Genomic DNA, 22,080 nt, shown 5'->3' with positions numbered 1-22,080 from the left:
ATGTGATGGGGGTTCCTGGGTCTCCGGTTTGCCTGGGAGGGGGTCCCTTGGTAAGAAAAGGTTGAAGACCCCTGCCAAAGACAGTACGGTCTGTGCCCCAGCTTTAAAATAATATATTTCACGCCCCTCATCCTCTCTGTTTCCATGGAAGCACCAGATATAGCGCTTGATTGGCTTGCATGGGTAAGCACGTGCTAGGGGAGGCTTCAAATATGACAATGGGCCCAGACGTAATTGTTGCGTAGTCGAATCAGTGTGCATTTGTGAGTTCACGTTGTTTGTATAGCGATTAGTTTAAACTAACAGCATGGTCGAGGTATTCGTTGGAACTTGGAAGATGACTTCCAGCGAGAATTTTGATGAATATATGAAGGCAATAGGTCAAGTATACCTTTAAATAAAGCTGTTTTTAATTAACGACAATGTTGCATGTATATCTAGAACCTTACTGAAGTTGGCTAGTTAAATATCCGTTTGTTTCACAGGTGTGGGCTTTGCTACTCGGCAGATGGGGAATATGGCGAAGCCCAATTTGCTGTTCAGCATCGACGACGGCGTAATATCAATGAAATCCCAGAGCACATTCAAAACTACAGAAACCAAGTTTAAATTGAATGAAGAATTCGACGAGATGACTGCAGATGACAGGAAAACCAAGGTGGGTGCAGCAGCCACACCATAGAAATTCCGGTTGTTACAGTAGTGTGGTTTCCAATTGACATTTTCCAACTTTAAACTTGAGATGGAGTTATGTCCCCTCCTGACACTACGTTATTTCCAGACTCTGGTGACCTTTGAGAACGGAAAACTGGTGCAAAAACAGACATGGGACGGCAAAACCACCACACTCGAGCGGGAGTTGCAAGATGGAAAATTGATAGCGGTAAGGTTTACTCAAACTTGATTGCTTTCCCCTCTCTGCTTGGTTGGAAATAAAATATGCATGGTTAATAATAAGCGTATTTTTTGAATGTATTTATGCATGATATTGCATCTTTATTGCAATATTGTTCCATCCAGGTTTAATTGTGCAATGTTGCAAGTTATCATCATTATACAATAAAAAAACAATGTTATCCATTACATTTACGTAATTTAGCAGATGCTCTTATCCAGAGCGACTTACAGTTAATGAGTGCATACATTTTTCAAACTGGCCCCCCGTGGGAATCGAACCCACAACCCTGGCGTTGCAAGCGCCATGCTCTATCAACTGAGCTACAGGAGGCCTTGCAAGTTGCATTCTACCCCGGTGCCAGCAAGGATGGCACGCGCTTTTACGCGCGAACGTGTTCCATATGTCCTTCAAAGTTTTGCCTGGGAAACGTGGCTTGAAAAGCACTTGCAATCATGTGCAACGCATTCTTTCTCTTTTTTTACAAAACGCTGCATTGGGAATCGAGGCCTTGCTAATAAAACCAATTACATATATAAACCCTGGATTGCTGATGCTATGGGTTGGCATTGCCATCAAGAGGCTTTGATGCCACCAGTCGGCCATATTGTCACTATCCAGTAGAAGCAGTCCTCCATAAGAATGAAAGGATTTCTACAGTATTTCAATTAAATGTTTCAAGGACATAGTGGGGACAGTAACGTTAGTGCATTCTAAAATACTTTAAGGAAATTGTTTTTTTTGGCTCACATAATATAATTTAGAAGTATGCATTAGTGTCTGTAATAGAATACATGTGTCAAACGAATGTAGACATTAATAAATGCATTTTTATAGCTTCCTGAATCTTTGTACGATTGAGTACCAAGATGGCTGGGCAGTGGCATCAATACAGTGCCCCCGGTCAGTCATCCAGGGTTTATACGCCATTGGCTAAAACCTGTTAACTTATCTACGCTCTCCGTTCGTTGCCCGACATTGATTGTCAGTTCCCCTTTTATATTTCTGTGATAGGGTAGTAACTCCTACCCTGTCACATTTAGCATGCGTGAAGATTAACTTCAGTTAAAAAAAAAAAAAAGCTTACTTGGTTTGGCTCATTCAGACAATGCAGTTTTAAGTGTAACTACAATGACCAACTGACACAATTAGGATGATTTGGTGGTTGTATCACTGCACATTGAATGTGACGTTACATTTAAGTTCTACGTTCTGACATGACGTCACTGCATTGCATGACCTAAAGCTTGCACTGCTCTTTTTCCAGAAATGTGTAATGGATGATGTGGTGGCGGTGAGGACCTATGAGAAAGAGGTGTGATTCCAGTATGTTGCTGAATTGGAAGACCCCCCCCACCAGCAAAGCCAAGTCTTTCATATTGTTATCTGTTCAATACCTACCATGTTAAATGCACTGACTACTCAATTGGTACTAAAATTCCATGAAGCTTTCAATAAAGTCAATTGTTCTGCTTTGTGAAAAGTGGTATTTCCTTCATTGCAATATCTAGGCCAGTTTGGAGGCTAAAGCCTATTCATCCAACTTAATCCATGTGGATTACAAATGAGCAAACCTCTAGTGAAGGTCTATCCTGAGTACTTTGGTTGTAGGTGGTGCAAACATTCCAATGCGTTTCAGTGCCACGTAAATTTTAATGTCCAATAAATTGCAATGTAATTGTACTGCTCCAGTTAGTGTAGCGCTCAAATAAAGTAAGCTAAGCATACACTGCAGAATACATTGATTTCACAATGTACCTATTTTTAGAGCAGGTGACCAAGTGGAATGTCCAAAACATGTACCTTTTTGTCTACATACCGGTACTAAGCAAAAGCAAAACTTGACTGACTAGTCGGGACAAATGATTGTGAAACTGGGCTATCATCACTCCTAAACCACTGCGGAATACTAAGTGTATTGCCGCAGTAGACTTGTGAGAACAGTGGCATGGCAACTAAACGCTTTCCTATTAACTATACATTCCACTGTAAACTTTAAAACCTGTTAACATTTTCTTTGACCATTTTTAGGATTGTTCTATGTAAACTTTTCAGCACCATTCTGATGAATCAAACAAGTGGTCTGCCCAGTGGTAGTGTTGCTGTTATGACCTCATCAGTTCTGTTGCTTGTTCCAACTGTCTCTAGGAAAGGCCCTATTTAAGTCTTCATCGCACTGGTACTAAACTGGAATGTGTCCCAAATGGCACCCTGTTACCTTTATAGTACACTAGTTTTGACCAAAGCCTTATAGACCCTTGTCAAAACTAGGGTGCCATTTGGGATTGATCACTTTGCAAATAAATGAACTGTATTACAGTAGGGAACTTGCTGAATCCTAAATCCATTTGTTGTGGGTGGGAAATAATTCACATGCTTACCCAGGCTGGGTGCCAAAATAAAAAAAAATCTTAAACTACAAGTACAGGTGCCAAGTTGACTATTTTAAAATGATTATCATAGGCTTACATTCTACATATAGTAGTTCATTTTTCTCTGTTTGGCTGTTCTCTGTTGTAGGCCTACCTCTGGGATGAATTAGCCCTAACAGATGACAGACAGGTCAGTATGTAGCCCCAAGACCAGAATTTAGAAAGTAACATTTCAAGACACCAATGTAAAAAGTTTGTCAGTTTAGAAGTGCCGGCGCTTCTAAAAGGCTTCTATGGAATGGAGTACTCATCTGGGTAGAGTCATGTAGTCCAAAAAGTAAAGGTTATGCCATCTCCCATTAGACTGAACAATATCACCTTACTTTTATCGGCTAACAACCAAATACAGCAATCTCCCAGAAAGATTACAGTCCAAATGAGCTCATTGTCAACAAGTCTACAAATAAATGTGATATTCATTAAGAATGCATAATGCCAGAGGGAGTACTGTCCAGCCCTCTTCATAGCCTTCCAGCACCCATTAGACACAATTTATGATGCCTTATTGTGATGCCTGAAGCCTTATGCTGTGTTCATAACTAAGTGGGAATTTACCACATACGACTGGGAAAAATCCACTTCAACGGCCCTCCAACTGGTAATTACTAGTGGGAAACTCTCATCCTGAGCTCCCACTTCTCCCACATAATAATAATAATAATATGCCATTTAGCAGACGCTTTTATCCAAAGCGACTTACAGTCATGCGTGCATACATTTTTGTGTATGGGTGGTCCCGGGGATCGAACCCACTACCTTGGCGTTACAAGCGCCGTGCTCTACCAGCTGAGCTACAGAGGACCACACATGGTGACCTCTGACGTTAGGTTATGGTTAAGTAGCTTGTTGGCCGTTAGCCTATCAGCGTTCCTCAACGAGTTCAAAGCACGTGAATGCATCCAACTGGTATTTACGGCTTCACAACTGGTAAATTCCCACCTCCCACTTGGTTACGAACGCAGCATTAGCAGTCTCTTGTTCATGAACGGAGTAAACTCTGAGAATTTAAAGTTGTAATACCACTGGATTAGTATTGCTCTTGCTGCCTAATGGAGCTAGAGTGATGAATGAATGACAATCACCTTTTTGTATCTGGCTCTATGGGTTGAGATGCATTTGAAAACCTTAACCTTTAATGCATCTCAAATGGCACCCTCTTCCCTACATAGTGCACTACTTTTGATCCGGGCCTAACCTTTTTTCTGCGTGCCAAATGCCTCCCTATTCCCTGCACTACATTTGACCAGAGCCCTATGCACTATAAAGGGAATTGGGTGCCATTTGGGACGCAGCACTTGGGAGAAGACCAACTGTCTTTTGGTTCATGGTCAGAGTTTTCACACATGATATCATGTGCTTTTTGGAAACTAAGTGTTGATTTGTCATGATAGCGTCACTAGAGTTGCAAGTCTTGGTTACACACACACACACACACACACACACACACACACACACACACACACACACACACACACACACACACACACACACACACTATAGCTCAGTCAACACATCCGTGAGTGTTTCTTGAAAACCAAGACCAACCTATTCCTCGAACAGTGCATTTGCCAAATGTATCAAGTATAATAATAAAATGCCATTTAGCAGACGCTTTTATCCAAAGCGACTTACAGTCATCCACTATTGGATCAAAAGCTCACACTGTCTTGCACACACTTTGAAACCAGCAAGGTTACAACTGAGGAGTAAATGAAACCAGCGGGGTTACAACCAAGGAGTAAATGAAACCAGCGGGGTTACAACTGAGGAGTAAATGAAACCATCAGGGTTACAACTGGAGTAAATGAAACCAGCAGGGTTACAACTGGAGTAAATGAAACCAGCAGGGTTACAACTGGAATAAATGAAACCAGCAGGGTTACAACTGAGGAGTAAATGAAACCATCAGGGTTACAACTGGAGTAAATGAAACCATCAGGGTTATAACTGGAGTAAATGAAACCATCAGGGTTACAACTAGAGTAAATGAAACCATCAGGATTACAACTGGAGTAAATGAAACCAGCAGGGTTACAACTGGAGTAAATGAAACCAGCAGGGTTACAACTGGAGTAAATGAAACCAGCAGGGTTACAACTGGAGTAAATGAAACCAGCAGGGTTACAACTGGAGTAAATGAAACCAGCAGGGTTACAACTGAGGACTAAATGAAACCAGCAGGGTTACAACTGAGGAGTAAATGAAACCAGCAGGGTTACAACTGGAGTAAATTAAACCAGTAGGGTTACAACTGGAGTAAATGCCATGGGGTCCCTTGGAATGCTCCTGTTAGTCAAACACACAAGGACAATCTATACGGAATGTGAGGTCCTAGGATACGTCCCAAATGGCACCCTATTTACTATATAGAGCACTACTTTTGACCAGAGCCCTATGGGCCCCCCTATGGATCCTGGTCAAAAGTAGTGCACTATAAAGGGAATAGGGTGCCATTTAAGACATACCTAGTATTAGAGTGGCAGGGGGAATGTATGGGGAGATCTAGAGGGGAGGCCAAATCCCAGTTTAAGGTCTACGTTGTGACCTCTCCTCATTTTTAACAGGCTTATTGTCGTGGACACACAGACTTTGTCCAAAATGGCACCCTATTCCCTATATAGTGCACTACTTTTGACAAGGGCCGATAGGGCTCTGATCAAAAGTAGTGCACTAAATAGGTAATGGGGTGCCGTTTAGGACGCAACCACAGACTTCCAGTCCAAGCAAGTGCACCTAATTCCTTTAATTAGGGCTTTTTGTGGCAGTAGGTTGGGGCCAAATTCTCCAAAAGATTTGGGGTTTTAGTGAATGATTATGACCATGGGTGGTGCTCCTGCAGCCTGCTCCTGCAACAATCTGTCCTGATTAATGAAAAGCTGACCTAGCCAAGTTGTATAAGACCAAGGGCATACATACACACACACACACACATTTGCGCACACTCCTCTGACATTTTTGTTACTCTTTCGCTCCATTTCCCCTTTCATTCTCCTTACCAGGTCCCCTCTCCACCCCTACTCAACTTACCAGTCCCCTGTATCATGAGAACACATTCAGGGACTTTTTATTACAATCTGTTCACCCAAAGAACGTCTGAACCCAGAGTGTCCGATTGTTATGGTTGAATACCCCATTGTTGTTTAGGTTAAGCTTACTTAGGGCAGTTCTTTGAAAATGGCCTTGTGCCTCAGATTTTACTTTAGACGCAGCGGTAGTGGCGGGGGTCCTTTGAACAGATTTATTTTATTTTGAGGCATCAAAGAACTGATTGGCAAGTTCTTGGAAATTGCTTGGCTAAGGAATTCTGAGATGAAGGTTGTAATGTAATTGAACTTATTAACTGTTTGCTTGGTGTAAAACTTTAAAGAAAAGCAGTAGTAGTGGTGGAATTTGTAAGTCGCTCTGGATAAGAGCGTCTGCTAAATGACGTAAATGTAAATGTAATATCAGATGCATTAAATTTCACGATTCTCAAAGTGCAAAACGCACTTTGAGTGGGTAAATAGCCTACTATTGCTATATAAAATATACAGATAGTGGGAGATTTGCAGGACAAGGTGGTGCACACTGCACCCTCAATCATCCATTGAAGGTGTGAGATGTACGTCGTTTCAATGATATACATTTATAGGTCTGACCAGGCCTTAATGGAACAAAGATCTCCTCTCTCTCGGGTCATTATTTGGCAATGATCTGAAAACAAGATAGGTGAAAACAATATGGCTATTAGTGATGGGTTGGAACAAAAGACCATAGTTGAATTCATTGTGATTGGAATGAAGAACAGTCAATAATACTGTCTGTTACAGAAGGCTAGTCAGTGTATTTCCAATGCTCTGCCTCTTTCACTTTAACGGTAGCAGTGCTGCGCCTTAGTGGTACATAGCTGGAAGTGCACGATATTAATTTCGGCCAGGCTGGGAATGTGATGATGAAACTATTTTATGAAATGTTGCTGTGAGTGATTGTTTTATCATCGATATTGTTTACCTCTTTGAATACAGCTTACTCGCCAAATATTTGCAATTATTATCACAGTAATGATGTTTTCTAGAAATCGTATATTTTCTTCACGGAAATGGAAACATCCTACCGGATGTGACGTCGGCATTAAACATGGATGATTCGGAAAACATAAACAAACAAGTCGATAAGCAAAACATGTCTTTTAATATTAGAGAGAAGCTAGATATTGCCGAAAATAAGCTAAAATTACGTCATCAAGACACTTCGGAAAGTGGAAAGGGCACTGTCGAAAAACGCACAACCTCGGAGTACTGTGAAAAGTTGCAGGGGTGGATGTGGCAGTACTACACTGCAAATGTGAACTGGCAAAGTTGGCTGGCAGTGTCTGCTCCTCCGTATTTTGCACCGCAACCATTCACAGCACCCGTCTGGCCAGCGGATTTCCCAAATTTTGATGCCCAGAACTGGTATAATAATCCATTCGGACTCCCCTTAACGCCGTATCCACCCGCCATCCCCGCGGCTGGAATTCCGCCAGGGGAAACGGCTGGGAATGGTGCTGTGGCCACTTCAGTACCAGCGCAACAACAACCACAACAGAACGGCAATGCACAACGGCCAGGTAGCTATCAGAGACACAGATGTTGTTATTTTTGTATTTGGTTCATGTGTCTAATATGATAGCTATATAACTAAAGAAGTGTTTGAGAGAAAGCAACATGCCAGGCCTGTTATAGTGATGAATTATGAAAATAGTGCCCTCTGTGGTCTGCTAAAGTTAAATACCCATAGATATTGTTGTAATTTTTAGTTACTCAAATATCACATTAATTCACATTAGACATGGTAAAATGTATAGAATTGCAAGAACATGTGCTTTAAAACTGCAACATTTTCTTTTCACCACATGACAAAATGTGTAGAATTGCAGGAAATAAGCTTTAAACCTGCAAAATTCTCTCCACCAACAAGAACAAGAGGGGTGTGAACAGTTTGTGTCATGAACGGTGCTTGTGCCCATAGAAATAGACATGGCGCGTGCACGCAGGGGGGAGCGGGATGTTCCCCAATGCTGGAAGGGGGGCCCCAAGTGAAAAAGTTTGGGAACTCCTGGCGTCTGCTAAATGACTAAAATGTAAATGTGTTGTATGTGTTTGCAGGTCGAGAATACGGTATTCCCTCTCCTCTTCAAAGGTTCATGGCTGAAATTGTGGATTTCTTCATTCTGTTCTTCATCAAAGCAACCATTATTCTCAGCATCATGCATCTGAGTGGGATGAAGTGAGTTTAGTTTAATACAAATGTTTCTGTGTGTCTATTCCCTATACCGCATTACTATGGCCCCCCCTATGGCCCCCCTATGGGCCCCGATCAAAAGTAGTGCACTACAGGGAATAGTATTTTGGATTTGTTTTGCGCTCCATAGGTGATGGTAAAGATGATTCCTATGCATGTATAACTACTGTATATAGTCATGATTGGCCCTCCTGTAGCTCAGTTGGTAGAGCATGGCGCTTGCAACGCAAGGGTTGTGGGTTCAATTCCCATTGGGGGCCAGTATGAAAAATGTATGCACTCACTAATTGTAAGTCGCTCTGGATAAGAGCATCTGCTAAATGACTAAAATGTCAATTGGATCGCTAAAAAATACAACTTTGTAGTCCCCTGTAGCTCAGTTGGTAGAGCATGGCGCTTGCAACGCCAGGATTGTGGGTTCGTTTCCCACGGGGGGCCAGTATGAAAAATGTATGCACTCACTAACTGTAAGTCGCTCTGGATAAGAGCATCTGCTAAATGACTAAAATGTAAACATGTACATGTAAAAAATTTAAATGATTGAAGAATAATTTTAGCATGTATAACTACTGTATATAGTCATGATTGAAGAATCATTTGTAGCGTGCATAACTACTGTATATAGTCATGATTGAAGAATCATTTGTATTTTGTCTTTCTTTCAGGGACATTTCCAAGTTTGCCATGCATTTCATTGTGGAGGAAATAGATGAAGACACGTCCATGGAGGAACTCCAGAAGATGATGCTTGTCGCCCTGGTCTACCGGATATTAGTTTGTTTCTATGAGGTCAGGTGACACCTTTGTCTTTGTCCTGAAGTTGCAGTGGGATGATGTTTCTGTCTTTGTCCTGACATTGCAGTGTCATGATGTTTCTGTCTTTGTCCTGAAGTTGCAGTGTGATGATGTTTCTGTCTTTGTCCTAAAGTTGCAGTGTGATGATGTTTCTGTCTTTGTCCTAAAGTTGCAGTGTGATGATATTTCTGTCTTTGTCCTAAAGTTGCAGTGTGATGATGTTTCTGTCTTTGTCCTGAAGTTGCAGTGGGAGGATGTTTCCATCTTTGTCTTGAAGTTGCAGTGTGATTATGTTTCTGTCTTTGTCCTGAAGTTGCAGTGTGATGATGATTCTGTCTTTGTCCTGAAGTTGCAGTGTGATGATGTTTCTGTCTTTGTCCTGAAGTTGCAGTGTGATGATGTTTCTGTCTTTGTTCTGAAGTTGCAGTGTGATGATGTTCCTGTCTTTGTTCTGAAGTTGCAGTGTGATGATGTTTCTGTCATTGTCCTGAAGTTGCAGTGGGATGATGTTCCTGTCTTTGTCCTGAAGTTGCAGTGGGATGATGTTTCTGTCATTGTCCTGAAGTTGCAGTGGGATGATGTTTCTGTCTTTGTCCTGAAGTTGCAGTGGGATGATGTTTATGTCATTGTCCTAAAGTTGCAGTGTGATGATATTTCTGTCTTTGTCCTAAAGTTGCAGTGTGATGATGTTTCTGTCTTTGTCCTAAAGTTGCAGTGTGATGACATTTCTGTCTTTGTCCTAAAGTTGCAGTGTGATGATGTTTCTGTCTTTGTCCTGAAGTTGCAGTGGGAGGATGTTTCCGTCTTTGTCCTGAAGTTGCAGTGGGAGGATGTTTCTGTCTTTGTCCTGTGGTCCTCTGTAGCTCAACTGGTAGAGCACGGCGCTTGTAACGCCAAGGTAGTGGGTTCGATCCCCGGGACCACCCATACACAAAAATGTATGCACGCATGACTGTAAGTCGCTTTGGATAAAAGCGTCTGCTAAATGGCATATTATTATTATTATTATTTGTCCTGAAGTTGCAGTGTGATGATGATTCTGTCTTTGTCCTGAAGTTGCAGTGTGATGATGTTCAATCAATCAATCAATTTTATTTTATATAGCCCTTCTTACATCAGCTAATATCTCGAAGTGCTGTACAGAAACCCAGCCTAAAACCCCAAACAGCTAGTAATGCAGGTGTAGAAGCACGGTGGCTAGGAAAAACTCCCTAGAAAGGCGAAAACCTAGGAAGAAACCTAGAGAGGAACCAGGCTATGAGGGGTGGCCAGTCCTCTTCTGGCTGTGCCGGGTGGAGATTATAACAGAACCATGCCAAGATGTTCAAAAATGTTCATAAGTGACAAGCATGGTCAAATAATAATCAGGAATAAATCTCAGTTGGCTTTTCATAGCCGATCATTAAGAGTTTGAAAACAGCAGGTCTGGGACAGGTAGGGGTTCCATAACCGCAGGCAGAACAGTTTAAACTGGAATAGCAGCAAGGCCAGGCGGACTGGGGACAGCAAGGAGTCACCACGGCCGGTAGTCCCGACGTATGGTCCTAGGGCTCAGGTCTCTCAGTTGGCTTTTCATAGCCGATCATTAAGAGTTGAAAACAGCAGGTCTGGGACAGGTAGGGGTTTCGTAGCCGCAGGCAGAACAGTTGAAACTGGAATAGCAGCAAGGCCAGGCGGACTGGGGACAGCAAGGTGTCATCATGCCCGGTAGTCCTGACGTATGGTCCTAGGGCTCAGGTTCTCAGAGAGAAAGAGAGAACGAGAGAATTAGAGAGAGCATACTTAAATTCACACAGGACACTGGATAAGACAGGAGAAGTACTCCAGGTATAACCAACTAACCCCAGCCCCCCGACACATAAACTACTGCAGCATAAATACTGGAGGCTGAGACAGGAGCGGTCCGGAGACACTGTGGCCCCATCCGAAGAAACCCCCGGACAGGGCCAAACAGGAAGGATATAACCCCACCCACTCCGCCAAAGCACAGCCCCCGCACCACTAGAGGGATATCCCCAACCACCAACTTACAATCCTGAGACAAGGCCGAGTATAGCCCACAGAGGTCTCCACCACAGCACAAACCAAGGGGGGGGCGCCAACCCAGACAGGAAGATCATCATCATGTTCCTGTCTTTGTTCTGAAGTTGCAGTGTGATGATGTTTCTGTCTTTGTCCTGAAGTTGCAGTGTGATGATGATTCTGTCTTTGTCCTGAAGTTGCAGTGGGATGATGTTTCTGTCTTTGTCCTGAAGTTGCAGTGTGATGATGTTTCTGTCTTTGTTCTGAAGTTGCAGTGTGATGATGTTTCTGTCTTTGTCCTGAAGTTGCAGTGGGATGATGTTTCTGTCTTTGTCCTGAAGTTGCAGTGGGATGATGTTTCTGTCTCTGTCCTGAAGTTGCAGTGGGATGATGTTTCTGTCATTGTCCCGAAGTTGCAGTGGGATGATGTTTCTGTCTTTGTCCTGAAGTTGCAGTGGGATGATGTTTCTGTCATTGTCCTGAAGTTGCAGTGGGATGATGTTTCTGTCTTTGTCCTGAAGTTGCAGTGGGATGATGTTTCTGTCTTTGTCCTGAAGTTGCAGTGGGATGATGTTTCTGTCTTTGTCCTGAAGTTGCAGTGGGATGATGTTTCTGTCTTTGTCCTGAAGTTGCAGTGGGATTATGTTTCTGTCTTTGTCCTGAAGTTGCAGTGTGATGATGTTTCTGTCATTGTCCTGAAGTTGCAGTGGGATGATGTTTCTGTCATTGTCCTGAAGTTACAGTGTGATGATGTTTCTGTCTTTGTCCTGAAGTTGCAGTGTGATGATGTTTCTGTCATTGTCCTGAAGTTGCAGTGGGATGATGTTTCTGTCATTGTCCTGAAGTTGCAGTGGGATGATGTTTATGTCTTTGTCCTGAAGTTGCAGTGGGATGATGTTTCTGTCTTTGTCCTGAAGTTGCAGTGGGATGATGTTTCTGTCTTTGTCCTGACCTTGCAGTGTGATGATGTTTCTGTCTTTGTCCTGACCTTGCAGTGTGATGATGTTTCTGTCATTGTCCTGAAGTTGCAGTGGGATGATGTTTCTGTCTTTGTCCTGAAGTTGCAGTGGGATGATGTTTCTGTCTTTGTCCTGAAGTTGCAGTGGGATGATGTTTCTGTCATTGTCCTGAAGTTGCAGTGGGATGATGTTTCTGTCTTTGTCCTGAAGTTGCAGTGTGATGATGATTCTGTCTTTGTCCTGACCTTGCAGTGTGATGATGTTTCTGTCTTTGTCCTGAACTTGCAGTGTGATGATGTTTCTGTCTTTGTCCTGACCTTGCAGTGTGATGATGTTTCTGTCTTTGTCCTGACCTTGCAGTGGGATGATGTTTCTGTCTTTGTCCTGAAGTTGCAGTGGGATGATGTTTCTGTCATTGTCCTGAAGTTGCAGTGGGATGATGTTTCTGTCTTTGTCCTGAAGTTGCAGTGGGATGATGTTTCTGTCATTGTCCTGAAGTTGCAGTGGGATGATGTTTCTGTCTTTGTCCTGAAGTTGCAGTGGGATGATGTTTCTGTCTTTGTCCTGGAGTTGCAGTGGGATGATGTTTCTGTCTTTGTCCTGAAGTTGCAGTGTGATGATGATTCTGTCTTTGTCCTGAAGTTGCAGTGGGATGATGTTTCTGTCTTTGTCCTGAAGTTGCAGTGTGATGATGTTTCTGTCATTGTCCTGACCTTGCAGTGTGATGATGTTTCTGTCTTTGTCCTGACCTTGCAGTGTGATGATGTTTCTGTCTTTGTCCTGACCTTGCAGTGTGATGATGTTTCTGTCTTTGTCCTGACCTTGCAGTGTGATGATGTTTCTGTCTTTGTCCTGACCTTGCAGTGGGATGATGTTTCTGTCTTTGTCCTGAAGTTGCAGTGGGATGATGTTTCTGTCATTGTCCTGAAGTTGCAGTGGGATGATGTTTCTGTCTTTGTCCTGAAGTTGCAGTGGGATGATGTTTCTGTCATTGTCCTGAAGTTGCAGTGGGATGATGTTTCTGTCTTTGTCCTGAAGTTGCAGTGGGATGATGTTTCTGTCTTTGTCCTGACCTTGCAGTGGGAGGATGTTTCTGTCTTTGTCCTGACCTTGCAGTGTGATGATGTTTCTGTCTTTGTCCTGACCTTGCAGTGGGATGATGTTTCTGTCTTTGTCCTGAAGTTGCAGTGGGATGATGTTTCTGTCATTGTCCTGAAGTTGCAGTGGGATGATGTTTCTGTCTTTGTCCTGAAGTTGCAGTGGGATGATGTTTCTGTCATTGTCCTGAAGTTGCAGTGGGATGATGTTTCTGTCTTTGTCCTGAAGTTGCAGTGGGATGATGTTTCTGTCTTTGTCCTGGAGTTCCAGTGGGATGATGTTTCTGTCTTTGTCCTGAAGTTGCAGTGTGATGATGATTCTGTCTTTGTCCTGAAGTTGCAGTGGGATGATGTTTCTGTCTTTGTCCTGAAGTTGCAGTGGGATGATGTTTCTGTCTTTGTCCTGAAGTTGCAGTGGGATGATGTTTCTGTCTTTGTCCTGAAGTTGCAGTGTGATGATGTTTCTGTCATTGTCCTGAAGTTGCAGTGGGATGATGTATCTGTCATTGTCCTGAAGTTGCAGTGTGATGATGTTTCTGTCTTTGTCCTGAAGTTGCAGTGTGATGATGTTTCTGTCATTGTCCTGACCTTGCAGTGTGATGATGTTTCTGTCTTTGTCCTGACCTTGCAGTGTGATGATGTTTCTGTCTTTGTCCTGACCTTGCAGTGTGATGATGTTTCTGTCTTTGTCCTGACCTTGCAGTGGGATGATGTTTCTGTCTTTGTCCTGAAGTTGCAGTGGGATGATGTTTCTGTCATTGTCCTGAAGTTGCAGTGGGATGATGTTTCTGTCTTTGTCCTGAAGTTGCAGTGGGATGATGTTTCTGTCATTGTCCTGAAGTTGTAGTGGGATGATGTTTCTGTCTTTGTCCTGAAGTTGCAGTGGGATGATGTTTCTGTCTTTGTCCTGACCTTGCAGTGGGAGGATGTTTCTGTCTTCATCCTGACCTTGTAGTGTGATGATGTTTCTGTCTTTGTCCTGACCTTGCAGTGTGATGATTTTTCTGTCTTTGTCCTGACCTTGCAGTGTGATGATTCTGTCTTTGTCCTGACCTTGCAGTGTGATGATGTTTCTGTCTTTGTCCTGACCTTGCAGTGTGATGATGTTTCTGTCTTTGTCCTGACCTTGCAGTGTGATGATGTTTCTGTCTTTGTCCTGACCTTGCAGTGTGATTATGTTTCTGTCTTTGTCCTGAAGTTGCAGTGTGATGATGATTCTGTCTTTGTCCTGACCTTGCAGTGTGATGATGTTTCTGTCTTTGTCCTGACCTTGCAGTGTGATGATGTTTCTGTCTTTGTCCTGACCTTGCATTGTGATGATGTTTCTGTCTTTGTCCTGACCTTGCAGTGGGATGATGTTTCTGTCTTTGTCCTGAAGTTGCAGTGGGATGATGTTGCTGTCATTGTCCTGAAGTTGCAGTGTGATGATGTTTCTGTCTTTGTCCTGAAGTTGCAGTGGGATGATGTTTCTGTCTTTGTCCTGAAGTTGCAGTGGGATGATGTTTCTGTCTTTGTCCTGAAGTTGCAGTGTGATGATGTTTCTGTCTTTGTCCTGAAGTTGCAGTGTGATGATGTTTCTGTCTTTGTCCTGAAGTTGCAGTGTGATGATGTTCCTGTCTTTGTCCTGACCTTGCAGTGGGATGATGTTTCTGTCTTTGTCCTGAAGTTGCAGTGGGATGATGTTTCTGTCTTTGTCCTGAAGTTGCAGTGTGATGATGTTTCTGTCTTTGTCCTAAAGTTGCAGTGTGATGATATTTCTGTCTTTGTTCTAAAGTTGCAGTGTGATGATGTTTCTGTCTTTGTCCTGAAGTTGCAGTGGGAGGATGTTTCCATCTTTGTCCTGAAGTTGCAGTGGGAGGATGATTCTGTCTTTTTCCTGAAGTTGCAGTGTGATGATGTTCCTGTCTTTGTCCTGAAGTTGCAGTGTGATGATGTTTCTGTCTTTGTTCTGAAGTTGCAGTGTGATGATGTTTCTGTCTTTGTCCTGAAGTTGCAGTGGGATGATGTTTATGTGTTTTTTCCTGAAGTTGCAGTGGGATGATGTTTCTGTCTCTGTCCTGAAGTTGCAGTGGGATGATGTTTCTGTCATTGTCCTGAAGTTGCAGTGGGATGATGTTTCTGTCTTTGTCCTGAAGTTGCAGTGGGATGATGTTTATGTCATTGTCCTGAAGTTGCAGTGGGATGATGTTTCTGTCTTTGTCCTGAAGTTGCAGTGGGATGATGTTTCTGTCTTTGTCCTGAAGTTGCAGTGGGATGATGTTTCTGTATTTGTCCTGAAGTTGCAGTGGGATGATGTTTCTGTCTTTGTCCTGAAGTTGCAGTGGGATTATGTTTCTGTCTTTGTCCAGAAGTTGCAGTGTGATGATGTTTCTGTCATTGTCCTGAAGTTGCAGTGGGATGATGTTTCTGTCATTGTCCTGAAGTTGCAGTGTGATGATGTTTCTGTCTTTGTCCTGAAGTTGCAGTGTGATGATGTTTCTGTCATTGTCCTGAAGTTGCAGTGGGATGATGTTTCTGTCATTGTCCTGAAGTTGCAGTGGGATGATGTTTCTGTCTTTGTCCTGAAGTTGCAGTGGGAGGATGTTTCCATCTTTGTCCTGAAGTTGCAGTGGGAGGATGTTTCTGTCTTTGTCCTGAAGTTGCAGTGTGATGATGATTCTGTCTTTGTCCTGAAGTTGCAGTGTGATGATGTTCCTGTCTTTGTTCTGAAGTTGCAGTGTGATGATGTTTCTGTCTTTGTCCTGAAGTTGCAGTGTGATGATGATTCTGTCTTTGTCCTTAAGTTGCAGTGTGATGATGTTCCTGTCTTTGTCCTGAAGTTGCAGTGTGATGATGTTTCTGTCTTTGTTCTGAAGTTGCAGTGTGATGATGTTTCTGTCTTTGTCCTGAAGTTGCAGTGGGATGATATTTATGTCTCTGTCCTGAAGTTGCAGTGGGATGATGTTTCTGTCTTTGTCCTGAAGTTGCAGTGGGATGATGTTTATGTCATTGTCCTGAAGTTGCAGTGGGATGATGTTTCTGTCTTTGTCCTGAAGTTGCAGTGGGATGATGTTTCTGTCTTTGTCCTGAAGTTGCAGTGGGATGATGTTTCTGTCTTTGTCCTGAAGTTGCAGTGGGATGATGTTTCTGTCTTTGTCCTGAAGTTGCAGTGGGATTATGTTTCTGTCTTTGTCCAGAAGTTGCAGTGTGATGATGTTTCTGTCATTGTCCTGAAGTTGCAGTGGGATGATGTTTCTGTCATTGTCCTGAAGTTGCAGTGTGATGATGTTTCTGTCATTGTCCTGAAGTTGCAGTGGGATGATGTTTATGTCTTTGTCCTGAAGTTGCAGTGGGATGATGTTTCTGTCTCTGTCCTGAAGTTGCAGTGGGATGATGTTTCTGTCATTGTCCTGAAGTTGCAGTGGGATGATGTTTCTGTCTTTGTCCTGAAGTTGCAGTGGGATGATGTTTATGTCATTGTCCTGAAGTTGCAGTGGGATGATGTTTCTGTCTTTGTCCTGAAGTTGCAGTGGGATGATGTTTCTGTCTTTGTCCTGAAGTTGCAGTGGGATGATGTTTCTGTCTTTGTCCTGAAGTTGCAGTGGGATGATGTTTCTGTCTTTGTCCTGAAGTTGCAGTGTGATGATGTTTCTGTCTTTGTCCAGAAGTTGCAGTGTGATGATGTTTCTGTCATTGTCCTGAAGTTGCAGTGGGATGATGTTTCTGTCATTGTCCTGAAGTTGCAGTGTGATGATGTTTCTGTCTTTGTCCTGAAGTTGCAGTGTGATGATGTTTCTGTCATTGTCCTGAAGTTGCAGTGGGATGATGTTTCTGTCATTGTCCTGAAGTTGCAGTGGGATGATGTTTCTGTCTTTGTCCTGAAGTTGCAGTGGGATGATGTTTCTGTCTTTTTATTCCTGAAGTTGCAGTGGGATGATGTTTCTGTCTTTGTCCTGACCTTTCAGTGTGATGATGTTTCTGTCTTTGTCTTGACCTTGCAGTGTGATGATGTTTCTGTCTTTGTCCTGACCTTGCAGTGTGATGATGTTTCTGTCTTTGTCCTGAAGTTGCAGTGTGATGATGTTTCTGTCTTTGTCCTGACCTTGCAGTGTGATGATGTTTCTGTCTTTGTCCTAACCTTGCAGTGATGATGTTTCTGTCTTTGTCCTGACCTTGCAGTGGGAGGATGTTTCTGTCTTTGTCCTGACCTTGTAGTGTGATGATGTTTCTGTCTTTGTCCTGACCTTGCAGTGTGATGATGTTTCTGTCTTTGTCCTGAAGTTGCAGTGTGATGATGATTCTGACTTTGTCCTGACCTTGCAGTGTGATGATGTTTCTGTCTTTGTCCTGACCTTGCAGTGTGATGATGTTTCTGTCTTTGTCCTGACCTTGCAGTGTGATGATGTTTCTGTCTTTGTCCTGACCTTGCAGTGTGATTATGTGTCTGTTTTTGTCCTGACCTTGCAGTGGGATGATGTTTCTGTCTTTGTCCTGACCTTGTAGTGGGATGATGTTTCTGTCTTTGTCCTGACCTTGCAGTGTGATGATGTTTCTGTCTTTGTCCTGAAGTTGCAGTGTGATGATGATTCTGTCTTTGTCCTGACCTTGCAGTGTGATGATGTTTCTGTCTTTGTCCTGACCTTGCAGTGTGATGATATTTCTGTCTTTGTCCTGACCTTGCAGTGTGATGATGTTTCTGTCTTTGTCCTGACCTTGCAGTGGGATGATGTTTCTGTCTTTGTCCTGAAGTTGCAGTGGGATGATGTTTCTGTCATTGTCCTGAAGTTGCAGTGGGATGATGTTTCTGTCATTGTCCTGAAGTTGCAGTGGGATGATGTTTCTGTCTTTGTCCTGAAGTTGCAGTGGGATGATGTTTCTGTCTTTGTCCTGGAGTTGCAGTGGGATGATGTTTCTGTCTTTGTCCTGAAGTTGCAGTGTGATGATGATTCTGTCTTTGTCCTGAAGTTGCAGTGTGATGAAGTTCCTGTCTTTGTTCTGAAGTTGCAGTGTGATGATGTTTCTGTCTTTGTCCTGAAGTTGCAGTGTGATGATGTTTCTGTCTTTGTCCTGACCTTGCAGTGTGATGATGTTTCTGTCTTTGTCCTGACCTTGCAGTGTGATGATGTTTCTGTCTTTGTCCTGACCTTGCAATGGGATGATGTTTAACTCTTTGATATGGGTTCTGTGTATTTTATCATGTTTCTCCTCTCTGTCTGTAAATACAGTTTCCCCCTGGGGATAATACGGTTTTATTGATTGATTGTCTCCTTTCAGATTGTGTGCATTTGGGGAGCAGGGGGCGCCACTCCAGGGAAGTTTCTCATTGGTCTCAGAGTGGTCAGCTGTGATTCCTCTGTCCTGGTTCAACCCAACCGGGTCCTTGTGGTGCCTGCCACTAACGTTAGTCTCTCTGCGTAAGTAGTGGGTCACACGAACACCAACCCTCTCATCCATCCACGTGTTGTGAAATAATAAACCAGCTCATTTGGTTATTTGACACCTCTGTCCGACATGATTTTAATGCTGTGATGTGGTCAAACATGACAGTCTGGCTATTAGATGAAATCCCTTGATGTTCTGCTCATTTGTTGTTGGTGTGTCTATGATCTCTGAGACTTTCACACGTTTTGTTTGTTTCTATGATCTATGAGACTTTCACACGTTTTGTTTGTGTGTCCCTCTTCAGGTCAACAGTCCGAGCCTTGAACAAAAACTTCTCCATTGCCTTCTTGTTCCCGGCCTTCATCACAGTCTTCTTCTTCCAGCACAACAGGACTGTGTATGACATGGTGGCTAGCACTATCGTTGTCAAGCGCACCGGAGCCAGATGACCATTCTGATTGGTTAAGGCCTGGCTGGGACTGGCTACGATTTTATTTGAAGAGGTACATGTTGCTATCGACCCTCCGGTACAGAGGTGGCTGGTGAGGGGAGGACGTCTCATAATAATGGCTGGAATTGATTGAATGGAATTGTATCACATGGAAACCATAAATTCCGTTCCATCCATTACTATGAGTCCGTCCTCCGATTGAAAGTGTCACCACAGCTCCAGTACTAAGGCAGCCTAGTGTCACTAGGCTTTGGGGAGACAACAGAACTGGGAACCACTCTGCAATAACGATGAGGGGGAAAAAGCTCTGCATAAGGCTTAGGACAGAAAATACAGTATGACATCATCAGTAACTAGGTCCCTCTCACAGCTCTTGTATGTGATGTCAGAGTTTGTTTCTCAACTACTGTACTCTGGTTTTGTTTTTGTGACAAATCTGTGGAATAGATTCTACCCTTTTTGATTTGTGCAATGGTAGTATGCAAATTAGCACCCAATCAGTTAGAAAGCACTGAGGAATCAACGTAACCATTTTTTTTCAGGAAATGTTATTAAATGTTTTAATTGAATTGCCTTTGGATTTCAAAATTATTAAATGAAAATCCAATCTTCAATTCATTTTCTAAGATAAGGAAGTGGAAGATGAGAACAGTTATTTAGTTGTTTTAGCCTATCAGCATATTGATGCAGTTGTATTATTTGGCTTATCTTAAGATATTGCTTGGTAACATTCCAATACTCCTAGAATCACAACATGCTAATGTTTTGGTTGACATTTCCCTCGGGTCTATGGGTAGATTATTGTCTAATCATTACCTGGTTACAACTAGACACTACTTTGGTTGTTGTCATCAGACTAGAAACATTGATTTATTTTAGACCTGTTAACGTAACAGAACACCTGGGCTGATTCAGTATAGACTTTCAGGTGTATTATCTCCATGCTCAAGAGGATATGACATGTGTTTCAGTTAATATACTATCTGATCTAACATGAAAAACACATTTGTTGCTTAGTACTGTATTTATGTTTGGAATTTCAGTCGTAATTGAATGGCTCTCTAAATGATTCCTTGTACTTTGTAACATGAGATACTGTACCAAATACCAGAAAGTTGGAGTGAGTTGCATGTAGTTCTCCATCACTTCATTAAGCTATTTTACCACAGTCTGTATTGATATAGTAGCATTTTGACATTATTTTTGACATACTCAACAAGTATTTAGGGGGATCTTAATGATTGGTGTAATCTTATAGATGTACCCATGACCACCAAACTTGTCACCATGTCCAATTTAGCCACTGAGATTGAAATATTTTGAGTGCTTCAAGCTGACAATATTATGATTTGTCTGTCACAGTAAATACTTCTACCATATGGGGTGCCAATAGGGTTTCAATTCAGGTAATTTTTCAAAAATTCCCAGGTTTTCCAGAAATCCCAGTTTGAAGATTCCTGAATTCTGAAGGGAATATGCAAGAAATCCAGAATCCTTTGGCAGGATTTCTGGAAAGCCCGGTGAATACCTGAGTATTGAAAGCAGATGTAGTATCACTTTTTCAGAATTGGATGTCAGCTAACTATGATTCTCATTTCTGTTGCTGTTGTTTTAAGTCCAAAGTGACAGGATCACCTGTCTTCCTAATGTTACCTTTCCATGGTTGTCAATTTAAAATATTTGCCTTGATTATAGAATGTAAGTACTACAATATTGCTATACATTTGTTAAAGTACAGTAACAGTATAAAAAAATAATTCAGTTGCTAGTATGATAGTACAGTATTGCTGTATTGTATTTGCAATTTAATAAATTAATTTATGAAATATGTTTGTGTACTAATTATATGATTTTAGTAAATTAACTTGGTGTATTAGTTGGAATTGTCAGCACATTTCAGGGTTGAATTAGCACTTTTTATGGATTTTAATAGGTCTTGTCTCGATGTCGGATACATTTTTACTCGGTCTTGACTAATCTCGGACACTAGCTAGGTTTCCATCCAATTTGCGACAGATTTTCATGCAAATATTCTAAAAAAGTATAAAGAAAAAAATCACATTTTCCCATCAGTGGTGTTTCCACCAAACGGACTTGTTGAATATAAAAATCACTGCATGACGTAGTGCACACAAAATGTACTTTTTCGCTTAAGTTTTCATGTACCGAATAAAAATCTTCAATTCAATGTGTTTCCATCGCATTTTCAACTCTACGGATAGTTTTGTCACAAATACTGTTGCGCTAAATAGCAAATGTGTGGTCTTGGCACGTGCGCTCTAGTCAACAGCTCGCAGATACTTTGCTGGTAGACTGTGCAGGTAGGCTAGTCTACATTATGAGATTATTATGGATAATAGTGAGAATATTTTTATTTGTCAAACGGCAGTCAAGCATCGATCATCATGTCACCAGAATCAGACCCTCGATATTTATTGGAAAGGTGCATCCTACACTACCCTGTTGAAAGAACCGGGATGAAAGTAACACTTTAACACCGTTTCTTTCCTAATTACTCACAGATCAATAGCGCTAGAGAGATCATATTTTATGACAAATAATGTATATGTCCTCTAGCATTAGCAACTGTAATTTCGTTTATAGTATAAATGACTTGAAATTAAACAGACCAAGAATGGAAATACAGCAAAGTTAATTTTGTACCTGCCGGCGCAACCTGGTCTCAGAGCATATCGAATTATTCTGTACGTTGGCCGGCGGTGCGGGAGAAATACAGCCTTGGGATGGAAGTAACAGCTAGCGGGAAGTGCACAATATTGGTCTTATCTCCATATTTCTGCTTAGT

The 22,080-nt window shown here is 42.2% G+C and overlaps 2 protein-coding genes across 2 annotated transcripts; both read left to right on the top strand.

Annotated features, from left to right (window-relative positions):
• The first annotated feature begins 200 nt into the window (after window positions 1-200).
• Window positions 201-2,374, top strand: LOC311112782 (fatty acid-binding protein, adipocyte-like). Its single transcript, XM_084155922.1, has 4 exons — window positions 201-380; window positions 486-658; window positions 782-883; window positions 2,163-2,374. The coding sequence occupies exons 1-4, from the start codon at window positions 308-310 to the stop codon at window positions 2,214-2,216; spliced, it is 402 nt and encodes a 133-aa protein (XP_084012048.1). The 5' UTR covers window positions 201-307; the 3' UTR covers window positions 2,217-2,374.
• A 5,053-nt stretch (window positions 2,375-7,427) lies between these two features.
• Window positions 7,428-21,097, top strand: LOC311110635 (protein FAM8A1-like). The gene is made up of 5 exons (XM_084153171.1): window positions 7,428-7,915; window positions 8,454-8,574; window positions 9,255-9,378; window positions 18,716-18,855; window positions 19,128-21,097. Exons 1-5 carry the CDS (start codon window positions 7,444-7,446, stop codon window positions 19,270-19,272), a joined length of 1,002 nt encoding a protein of 333 aa, XP_084009297.1. The 5' UTR covers window positions 7,428-7,443; the 3' UTR covers window positions 19,273-21,097.
• The last annotated feature ends 983 nt before the right edge of the window (window positions 21,098-22,080 follow it).

The sequence above is a fragment of the Coregonus lavaretus genome (genome assembly GCF_964263955.1).
Source record: "Coregonus lavaretus genome assembly, chromosome: 3".
Lineage (NCBI taxonomy): Eukaryota > Metazoa > Chordata > Actinopteri > Salmoniformes > Salmonidae > Coregonus > Coregonus lavaretus.
Note: the sequence above shows the minus strand (reverse complement) of the source record. Positions and strands in the feature narration are given on the sequence as shown.